General features: G+C 34.7%; 1 protein-coding gene across 41 annotated transcripts in view; it reads right to left on the reverse strand.

The window, feature by feature from the left end:
- Window positions 1–12,099, reverse strand: part of RIMS1 (regulating synaptic membrane exocytosis 1) — a 546,022-nt gene that overhangs the window by 156,245 nt on the left and 377,678 nt on the right. For 26 of the 41 annotated variants that reach the window (XM_053601816.1, XM_053601830.1, XM_053601821.1 and 23 more), the window contains 4 exons: window positions 11,686–11,842; window positions 10,871–10,996; window positions 9,201–9,263; window positions 4,035–4,124 (listed from right to left, as the gene is read on the reverse strand). In XM_053601816.1, the coding sequence (XP_053457791.1) occupies window positions 4,035–4,124; window positions 9,201–9,263; window positions 10,871–10,996; window positions 11,686–11,842 (436 nt within the window). Of the gene's footprint in view, window positions 1–4,034; window positions 4,125–4,600; window positions 4,715–5,044; window positions 5,123–9,200; window positions 9,264–10,870; window positions 10,997–11,685; window positions 11,843–12,099 lie in introns of all 41 variants that reach the window. The other 15 variants (XM_053601832.1, XM_053601824.1, XM_053601831.1 and 12 more) reach the window with 3 other exon arrangements.

Here is a 12,099-nt window from a genome sequence, read left to right on the forward strand (position 1 = left end):
ACATGAAAGCTATAACCCAGTTACAACCTAAGAATAGGGGGAAGGGGGAAAGGGGGGGAGGGGGGAGATAGGCAGAGGGAGGGGGATTGGTGGGATTACACCTGAGGTGCATCTTACAAGGGTACATGTGAAACTTAGTAAATGTGGAATGTAAATGTCTTAACACAATAACTAAGAAAATGCCAGGAAGGCTATGTTAACCAGGGTGATAAAAATGTGTCAAACGGTCTATGAAACTAGTGTATGGTGCCCCATGACTGCATTAATGTACACAGCTATGATTTAATAAAAATAAATAAATAAATAAATAAAATAATAAAGGCTTATTAGGCCTTATTATGAGAATATTAATGAGAGCACATGTGACCCTGGAACTAGAGAAGGGCTGCATAAAATCAAGGTGAGGGATCTGACCCAGAGAAATTGGCAGACTTTATCAGCTTCCTGAATTTGAAAATGGAAGAGGAGGAACAGTGTTTCCGCATTATGTGGCTGGTTCCAAGTCAAAGGCAAAAAACGGGAGGAAAATTTGGGAAGAGGAGAGGAAGCATTTTGCTGAAAGGGATGAGAGGGGAAATAATGATGTTGATGTGGCTATATTGTTGTATTCTGTGTCCTGCAATGATTTAGAAGGTTAGGCCTCATACTCAGGAGGAAAGGTCTGGACTGGCAAATCACAGTGGAGGTCGTCTTCACGTGTATTAGTGTGGGAGCCTTCGATGGAAGTATCATTTAAAAGACAGGACCTGCTGGGTGGTTCCAAAAAGCAAAACTGAGAGCGGAGCTACGGAATTACCCTTATGGAATGGAGGAGGAAGAGAGGCCTGCAGTGAAGAGACTTAAGAAAATAAATCTACAGAGGAACTTAAGGGAGGAGAAATTCAAGTTCACAGGGTGGCTAATGTAGACATGTTGCAAGATACTGCTGATCTAGGGAGCCAGTGTCATCCACAGAAGAATTTCAGCCTAGCCACAGAGTGTCGGGAAGGATGTAGGAGTCACATTGCAGGCTTCACTGGGAGGTCAAAAATGGAGGCAGTCTAAGTACAGAACTACCTTTCATGGGCTGTCAGTAAGGCCATGATTATTTTGAAAGGCCATGGCAGAACATGAAATATTTAAGAAAAGTAACTGTTTTCCAATGGCTCTAAAAATCAAGATATCTGAACATTTTAGCAATTGTTTTTTTCTGAACCCTGGCAAAAAGAAAGGTTAGTAGCAAGCCTGCACCTCAGTTCCTCCCAATTAAGGAAGCAAGGGAGGCATGAGATATCAGGACTTGTTGTATAGAAAGCCAGAATTTCTTGACTTATGAGGCATAACTGAATAGGGGTAATTCACTGGATTGCGGTACTCTCCATAAGCATTCTTTTTAATCTGTGTAATCAACAGAAAATAAAATGGAGGTGCTCCTAAAGTGAAATGGTGTTTTTACATGTCCCTACTCAAAACTTGTCTATTACCCTGGGCAGACCATCTGTTAGGAAGAGAAGAAAGTGGATGTGATGGTTTCTAATTCACTCAGGAAAAGAATGCTGCTCCTTTATCTTTTAAATCATCAGTAACTAGTTTATTACTGAGTCTGTGTGGACAACTTCACCTTGTATTAACACAGAACTTAATTTGTTTTACAAGTTACTGAGGACAATTTAGACAATGGCATTAAGTTGGTATAGCAGCATATAAAGTCTAATCGAAATGGGTTAGAATCATCAAATCAGTTAACCTTTATAGAGAGAAATAGAAATCATGTCACTATCTTAAGAATATAAAATTAAATTTTTTGAAAGATTTTCTTTAACATTTTATCTACCATGATCATTAGGTAGTAATATAATCAGACTTATGGTCAATCAGAGTAAGTAAGTAGCCTGGAAAACCCTCTAGGGCATCCTCTTCCCACTCCCTGCTTCCCCTGCCTCGGGACCTTAGACGCATTCTCCAAAGAGAACAAAATCACAACTCTTGATATTGTTATAGTCTGCTTCTAAGATGTGTGCAAACAAAGGGTATTTTGTAGTCTCTATCCTCCAAATCAATATATGCAACTTTTATAATTTACTTGATGAAAAACTTATCAGTTACGTTCTTTTTGGAAACAAAGTGATTCCTAATCAATTGAGGATCATTGATAATACCAATCCCCTTCTTCTTGATTTTTAATGAAAACTTTTTTAGCATGTAGAGTGAATATAAGTTTTCAATCATATTTTTTCTTATTCTTTTAAAGGTAAATGAATTCACTTGGACGTCACAACAACCTGTGTAAGAACTGTTGTAAGATCACTTCTCTATAGGTTAACTGGTTTTAAGGCAGTTATTTGAGAGATTAAATTGACCAACACGTAAGTTTGCAAACTCTGTGGCTTCAGTGTCACGATGGAAGATATACTAAATAGATTCGCCTTACACTGGCGAATGCTGCCTCGTCAAGGAGACGCAAGTCACAGGAAGCTTTTGAGCACTGGGATGTACCAAGTCCAAATTAGGAAATGCTGTAAGTAAAAAGTATATTGAGTATATTGATTTTCTATGGAAAAGGGAATTCAAAATATCTCCCTAATAGTCCCTGTATTAATGTCATATTAAAATAATAATACTTTGGGTATGTTGGGTTAAAGTATTAAAATTAATTTCATGGCTATTAGAAAATCTAAAGTACACAGTGGCTTGCAATATATTTCTGTCAGCACCGATTTGGATGATATTAAAAATACTAGGATGGCACTATCATCAGTATTGAGAAAATAACAATAATTTTAAAATACAAAATATTTTTCTTGCTACTCTTATAATTATTTTTGGGGACGTAACATGTGACCAAAGAGAATAATAAAATAATTTCAATTGTAATTTTAGAAGAGTCTCTAATCTTTTCTATTATAAATATGAAGAAATACTTAAAATAAATTAAATTTTATTTTTTTATTATAAATTTTGCAAGCATAAAAATATACAATAAGAGTTCTTACAAAGATACTAAAAAATAGCTATGTATATCTAGCTATGTACATATGTCTATACCTATTGTTTAATTCCAGAATTAAACACTTTATAAATGAACAAATGAATAAGTAAATAAATAGAATCAGAGTAGAAAAATGGTTAAAGAAAAGCTTTGAGTAGCCTCTAAAGAAGGAGTAGTGGGTTACATGAATTCAGATAAACATTTTTCTTCAGGGTTGATAAAAAGGTAGTAGGCAAATTTCATCTGAATGACCTCTAATTTAAAAGAGACAGCAATTATAACCAAGGCTATTAATTATACCTGTGGTAACTGGAATAGAAAGTTCCATTACAATGGAAAAATGAAATGCTTTACAATTAGGAGACAGTGTAACACATAATCATTGAATACATTTAAAATAAAATAATTTATTACTCAACCAAAATTTTTAGCAAAATTCCAAGTGGGTATATAAATACTATGTGTATTTATTTCTATGGGGCATCAGGAAATCTATCATCAACATATGATTTATGCTGTCGAAATATAATTTAATGTAAAATGTTCTAAATCAAAGAAAAGCTTGATGAAAAAAATCTATTAGTGACACACACGGGAATAATTCTACTTGAATAGATTCTTGTTTTGAGTTTCTGGAAAATTGTTGTTGAACCTGTGAATACTATGTTATCAGTAGTACTAACAGGAAAGTGATCCTTCACTTTAGATAGCGTACTAGACCTTTAACCAGTATCAGCATACTGAAGGTTCCCTGAGCAGTACATAAATAAAATGACTGAACAGCAACAAAAGGAGAAAAGCAGCAGCCAGAAGCAGTTACAAATTACATCACATCATTTGCAACAACATTCGTAGAAATACGTGTATGTGCACCCTCGGGCTTATCCACGCACACGTATCTCTACACACACATGTATAGTAAGGGAGGAGGGAATGTAGACCATCAGCAAAGTGAACATGAATGAATAAACCCGTGAGACTCTCCGTGAAACAAAACGAAGGGATTGGGAAAAAAAAAAATCACTAGTACAAATGATAAGAAATTAAGAAAGTCTTTATTTTATACCTTTCTCGTTCTGGTGAATGCAAACTAGTATCTGGTCTCAAGCAGTTGGTACTAGCACTCCTAGCCCTGTCAAGGGAGGGCTGCAGTTCACTAGTGCCAGTGTATTGCATCCAATGGTAGAAGAGAAAGACAAAGAAAACAAAGAAAGGAAGACCGTGTTAGAGAGTAAAGCATAAAATAATGTCCCTTTTACACAAAATGCAGAATCACTGGGATTCGGTTCATAAGGGTGTGAGAGTTGACAGAATGACAGCGCAAAATTTTGTTTAGAAAATGAAACTAAACAAAGATTATGCTTAAATTACTTTGCATAATTTTTAGAAGAATCTGAGACCGAAAAATGAGACTAAATCACACCTACTTATGAAAAAGAAAAACAAAAACAAAAACAGAAACTGGATACAGGAAGCACTAAAACAAAACACCTAAAACTTTATTACCAAGAACAGATGCTACACCAAAACAAAATGAAGGACATTAGAGGAGAAATAATTTTACCACTGAACTCTTTTGGTTCACAACACTAGACAAGGGAGTTGAAAGATATCATTTCCAGAGGTTCTTACCTAACCGGTATTTCATCAGTAAATCTCAACACTCTTGAGTTAAAGCATTCGTGATGAAGGGGAATGTCCTGTCTAGTCACTGATTTTGTCTTAGTATTAACAGGCAGAATTGAGCTTCACAAATTAAAGTTATCCAAAAATAAAATTAAAAAAAAAAATGAAATAAGTAATAATTAAAATTGACATGTAAAACGACAAATCAATGACAAAGACGACAGGTAAAAGTTGTTATCTGAGTTAGTAAGTATCATTTAGAGGATTATTCTAGAATTAATAAGATTTACAATTAAAACAATTTTAGACATCCTAAAGTTAGTGTTTCTCACTGTATAATTAATTTTAAAATAATATGTTAATGCTTCGTTAGAATGAACATTTTCTAGTTTTAATAGGCAAGGGATTAGGGATTAGCTTATAACTGGGACTTGCTGTTACGGCTCTTACCTGTAAATATCCCAGTGAGAACCGTTCTGTAATAAAGGCATCCTGGGCGGTAAGGTTTTATAGTGCCTAACAAGATATCTGAAATGTGCACACAAACAGGCAGGAAACATAAAAATATGTATGAAGCAGATTTTACTATGATATTAAGAAAGAAGAAGGCCTATAAAGTTAGGTAGATGGATCTTTTTATTTTTCTTAGAAGAACTACAATAATTATTTGAAGGCAGGATTACAATTATTAAAATATGAAATCATAGACACCTGACTTCATAATTAAGACAGATACTCAAAATTATAATTTAATTAAATTTAATGTGATTAGAAAAATATCTGCTTACCAAACTGTGAATTATTATTAACCAATATTAAAATGTACTATTCAATCCTTGATTTAGTATTATGTCTGCTTCTACGGAAGTAAACAACTCATAACTAAAGGTGCAAATCACACAATGTATGTAATTTGAGAGTTAAAACACGACTAAAAGAATTAATGCTTTGCTAACAAGCAAAGAGTTGACCAGCATTCGGGGACAAAGCTGGCCAATGTACTGGACTGCGGTAGACAAAGAGTAAAAGACCAAGAGGTGATTACAAGTTTATCAGCTTTTGAATCTAAATCTAACCACAAGTAAAATTTACCACTGGAAACTGAGTGAGATGGGCATTAGATGCAAACCAGAACATAAATTTGGATCGGCAGAAAATGCATAAGGAGTATCCAACTTTACCCTCAGTTGCTTTAAAATTTAGGAGGGCCTCTGGACTTTCTATACCGTGAAGAGAAAACGAGGTCCAGTTAAAATTTGGTAATTTAATATTGTTCTACAAATTTAATGGCTGGTTATGAAAATCCATTGTCCACGTCAGCTTAAAGTTTGATGAATGTGGAAGAAAATAAACGTTTACCAAAGGCATCCTGAACATTGGCTTAATCATGTTTATGTAATGCTCAAAGCAAAGCCTTTAAAGCTTCAGTTTAAAAATGTCCCAGAGGACCATTTTCAAACCTAAATTGAAGACAAATTTTACCGAAGGAAGGATTCAGCCTGCTTTCACAGACAATAGAATCTTCCTTTTGATTCCTAACCTTAGGCAAACATGTTTAGTCATAAGTTGCTATAGAACTTTTTTAAACAATTGCCTCAAAAGTAATTTTTTTTCAGGAATATTCTAACAGGGATCAATACAAAATGGGAAACAAATCAGAAAATAGCATGAAATTTATAATCGGAACATTCAAGTTCCCATCTTGGTTTTGCCACTTACAGGCTGAGACTTAGACAATTCAGATCAAGCCCATTAGCCTGTTCCTTCACACTAATCACTCAGCAGAGAATCTGGCAGAATTACACGTGGTAACGTGCATAACGTATCTAGGATGTAGAAAGGCGGCTTCGCTTCCTGTACACCACCACTTCTGTAGGACGTTTTCTAACAAAAGGGTTTGACAAATAATTTGGGGGCCATATGATATCTGACATGAATACACTGTGTACACTAAATTTCCTGAGAGAGACTTTAATGTGCAGTGTAACTGAATCCATGTGACCCACTCACGCTTTTACTGGTGGAATATTTCATACGACCAATTTTCCTAACATGTTTTTAGAAAAACTAGTTTAGTGGAAAAAAATCAAATAGATCTGGTTTTGATTCTCTGCTATATTATTTATTGAATTAAACTTTCTTAGCATTTTTCCTCATTTGTAAAATGAGGATAATAATATTTATATAGTATATGGTCAGAAAATTGAAATAAAATACATGAAGTACTTGAGACTGTGCTTGTAGTCAATGAACATTCTTTTCCTTATGTTTGCTGTAGAATAGTAAATTCTCAGATTTTACTGTTAAAAGTCCTCTGTGAACATGATGCTATTTTTAAAGCTTAAAATTTCAGCCACAGATAGCTATATTAATAACAAATATCTGTACTTTATATGAAACCAAAATGCATTATTGATGTAGCCATAGAAAGCACTGATTATTTATATGTACATATGTTTATATTTTTTATTCATATATAGTAGAGTGGCTTTTTTAAATACAGGAGTATAAACAGGGGAGATTATATATACGTATATAAACTTAGGTTTGAACTCACATTTTCTCTACCTCCATACTTTTGGTAGTACATATTAGGGGGTGAAAGCAAGGGAAGCTTTTGAAAATTTAGGAAAAAAATCACATTCATAGTTGTAATAAAAATTACAATTAGCAGTTGTTGAGGAATTGGTTAAGTGAAACCATTTTATACTGATAGTATAAAAAAAATCAGGAAGGAGGAGGAGCGAGAAGACCCTGGTGACACGTTTGAGACCTACACACTTGGCGACTTCCACTTCCATCTTACGGTACCAGTATCAGTCACGAGGTGGGATAGCCTTAGCTGAACTCTCATCTATTTTCGAATTTATATACCTATCAGTATGATTATTTGTCCAAATCACAAAATTCAAAGTCAACATGCAGATTCGATCTATTAAACCAGTGGTTCTCAACCCTCCTAATGCTGCAGCCCTTTAATACAGTTCCTGTGGGTCGCGACCCACAGGTTGAAAACTGCTGTGTTAAACAAACAGAATACATGGAGTTAGAATGATCAGTAATCAGAATTACTAATCTTAAGGATAAAACTCTAAAATTAAGCAACTATATCATATTTTGCATATCCTGATATTTTACTACAAGAATAAAATCAGGGAGAGAAAACATAGCTTTGGTTATTCTATTTAGACTGCTGGTGTGTGAACAAATCCCAGAAAATAGTCCCACATTGGATGGCAGGCACACACCAGGTACCTTAATAGATATAAAGATTGTGTGTGTGTGGTTTGTTTCTTTTCTTTTTCTAATAGTTGTAGTCACAACAACAGGACTATGAGTGAACTTTCAGAATCAGTAAACAAACCATTCTTGTAAATAAAGGATTTCTCAGGAAAAACAGCTAATAATAAGCATGGATAGTTCAGCATTATAAATAATTTGAGTTAATTTTTACAGTACTTATGATTTTGTATTTTTTCTTCAGATGGTCAGCAGAACTAATAATTTCTCATTTTTTCCTGTGGCTCTCTGAGTGGATGTGGCCATAGCTATCAGTAAGACTATTTTAAACACGAAAAAGTTCCAATCGTGTCTGTATTAGTGAGCAGAACCCCACGGACCACAGATACAGCGACTCTCGCATTTGTCCTTCCAGCCTACTCTTTTCTTTCTCTTTCCTCTTCCTTTTCATTGCCTAAAATATTACATAAAAGTTTGTATTTGTGTTGGTCTCACTACTACCTTACTTTTTTTATATTAACTTCAAATTTAAATGAGTATTGGTAGATTATATGCTATGAATAATCTATAAGAAGTATTACTTTGGATATAAAATTTAAGGCGTAATGAGACTGACATAAAGCACCAGACTCTAAGCTCCAATGCGGAAGTGGAAATTCTGTATATTTTCCCCTTCATTTCCTAAAGAGCAATCATATTGTTATATGTCTGTATGAGGAGGTTTGTACTGCAGTAGTTAAGCTCACTCATTCAGGATGAACTGCTAAGGATGTTATTAAGAGTGAACAGAACGGGGCGGCACCTGTGGCTCAAAGGAGTAGGGTGCTGCCCCATATACCAGAGGTGGCGGGTTCAAACCCGGCTCAGGCCAAAAAACCACAAAAAAAAAAAAGAAAAGAAAAGAGGAGTGAACAGAATGTAAAACAATAGTAGATCTCAAAAAGAAATTAAAAAGACTAAAACATCAAAATTATAGTCACAAAAAAAAAAAAAAAACAGCCAACACAGAAATAAGACCTCTAGTGACTAGACAGGAATGTAACTACACAGGAGGTTACAAGGTTTTGTGTGCTCACAGCGAGCACTTAGAATATTAAGTGCAAAAACTGGTTGCTTATTTTTAGGACTTGAGACCCTTCAGTCTCTGGGTTTTGAAGGTACAGATGGCAGAGTAGTCTGCCTGGATGGAAAATAAAATATATTTGGAACCTTTTCCATAACCTCCATCTGAACAAAACCAATTTTGAATATTGGGGGAATTTATTTTGCCTATTTGTAGTAACACCACTCAGGAGAGACGGAAGAATAGCAGAATGGAAAGAGCGTCATCACACACAAGTCACCGTAACCAGATCCCTGTATTTACCTGGTCGTGTGTAGGCATTCTGCACTCCATCCTCGTTTTGCTCTGGGCAGCATAAGAAGCTCACTGCACAGACAGGATGGGCGGTGAGTGAAACAGATAAAGTATGACACATGGATTATGCCAATGGTATGCCAATGAAAACATGAAAAGGGAAGAAACCAGATTGTCTGCACTAGCATATTTGCTTGAGAGGTTAAACAAAAATAAACATGACAGCATTTAAAAATTTTAAACAATAAGATACAAACATTATGGTAGAAGTCCTAGCTGTTGCTGGTTTGCTATTGTATTTCAAAATGACTTTACAGAGCATTAAAACAAAATAAAAATAAACCTTTCCCAAATAAGATATAGAAATCTATTTCCAATTACAGACATTTGAGTATCTTAAAACACACTATAAATTCGGCCATTCTGAGACTAATGGGAATCCTAAAAGTTTTTAATTTCTTTTTAGTAATTTAACATGTGATAACTTTCTAGGGTTTTCTAGCCACTGAAAAATCCAATATCATATTATAATCCCTATTAACTGACTAAGAGTATACTTGATCAGAATAATTTATTTTAAAACTGATACTTTTGCTATATCCAAATTAATTTCACTATATTGACTGCCCTAGTCAAGAAACCTTTTGTTTTCCCGCCTCACCTAAATTCATGGTGGCCCAATGAATGTTGACAAAGTGGCCCTCACTCAGTGAAACAGAAGCTGAGCCATTTGGGATCCTATTCCTCAGAGCCATTCTCTGTCCTGGTACCCATTATGATTCCACTGTTGAAAGTCATGGCCTTCCTTCCCACAGAAAAATGAAAATTATCTAGGCAAGAAGAGCTAGTTGGGTTCTGTGTCCTTGACTCCACAGAGAAAACTCACTGAGCACTGCTATCACCTCCCTACTCATCCCCCAATTTTCTCCACTTCAAAAGCCAGAAGAGACTATCCAACAAGGAAGGTACCATAAAACCTTAAATCAGATACTGAGCACAGGGTTAGACTAATTGTAGAGGTACAGAAGAAAGTCTGTGGGCAGGTAGAATAACATAGTCACAATATAGGTTTACAGTAATTATTTCTGTAACATATTTTCTCATAAGCAAATATAGAACTAAAGTGCATATACATATAAAAAAGAATTCAAATCAATATTTTACATTTCATGAATATCTTATGAAGAGAAATTTTACAAAAAAAATAGGTATATAACAGAAATATTATTATTGAAGTTCTCATAGAACTCTGCCAATGCTGTCTTTCAGATAACCAGTATCCAAAATGTTTTAAATTAAATATAGAACATAACTTTTACGATTACCTAAATAACATCCCAAACATTGTGACCCATAAAAGATAAAATATTTGATAGTTGCTTAGATGGATTCCCTTCTTTAGTATAGAACAGTATCTAAGTAAACAATAAGCTATACCTTTAAAATCGGCTAAATATAATTTTATTTTGTAAAAAAATACTTCAAACAATATGATATTAGTCAAATATGTCCTAGAGTTACATTTCTACTAGAGCATTTTACCAGTTATTCCTTGAGAGTTCAGTGTTGAGCGAAGAGATGCTTTTACTCTCTAATGTATTATGCCACAACATCTGTATATATTAATAACAGAATGAACAAAAAAATAATAATGTTGAGATCTCAATTTGGACAAGTACCTGTCTTGTTCTGATAAATACTGACTGTCCACATCTCTGGATCTGTGATCAACTGGACTTCGGGAGGCATCGTGGTGTCTAGTTGGAGAACGTGATCTTCTTGTGGGATGAATTTCATCTAAACTCCTATAATGATTACAAAAGTCCATGTGTGTCAAAGCATACCAACTGCCCCAAACAGGTAGAAAGACTAAAGGGAAGAAATTCACAGTAATCTGCAAACACACATGGCTTGAAAAGTCTTTGCATCATTATCAAAATTTATTTCATCAATGAGTTAAGCATACTCATTCTTTATGAGTGGTTTGCCCCTGACCCATTTCCCCTTACCAAGGACCATTTTTCTCTGCATATTTAATTATAATTTCAGAAGTATGTTTAAGGATAAATGAAATAGAACAATGTACTGTATGTTCTATTTATGTTTTGAAGCATTTCAAGTTATTCAAAGAGATAATTCTAAACTTCCTAAAAATCCATTCTGCCCCTTAATCTTAGCCTCTTTGTGACTTCTCTCTATAGTTCTGACTCATTACCATGCAACTTATCCCAAAACGAGAGAAAACCAGCAAATAGAGTACAAGGCAATTATTCAAAAACTGTGCTTGGGAAATAAACATCTTCTATACCCTGGGGAATTTATTGAGAGTAAATAATCGGTTGTTGCATAAGTATGGCAAAGAATAAAAAAAGCATTTTGCTTACAAATGATTCTGAAAAAAATAATTTGATTGCCAAAACTATTATTTCATTTCAGTTAGAGTCTTGCAGCAGTTTACATGGTTCAGGGGAACTGAGCCCATTGCAAAGCCTACCTCTGTAATGGCACATTTGGTAAACGTGAACGCGGCCTTCCCTGATCATCGCCGCGATGAGGAGATACTGAACGTGAGCGGTGATGAGTTGTTCTTTGCTGTTCTGGCACAGTTAATGTTGTAGATTTACTTTCTCTAGCACTAGACCTATAGCCTACTGTGAGAGTACACACACAAAAAAACTTAAGTCAGTATGCTTCTATAATGCAAGCACTAAAGCGGATGTATGAAATTATCTTAAAGCAGCCATGCACCGATTAAGATTAAATGCCATGCAATCAGTACCATGATTAGCCCTATCGTTAGAAGTTTTAAGTACACGTACACAGAGTGTAACATATACATGCATAAGAACAGGTTACAGCTTGGTTCAAAGGTACTATGGAGATGCTACATACGAATTTGACTACTGGT

This window comes from Nycticebus coucang, chromosome 9 (genome assembly GCF_027406575.1).
Source record: "Nycticebus coucang isolate mNycCou1 chromosome 9, mNycCou1.pri, whole genome shotgun sequence".
Classification (NCBI taxonomy): Eukaryota; Metazoa; Chordata; class Mammalia; order Primates; family Lorisidae; genus Nycticebus; species Nycticebus coucang.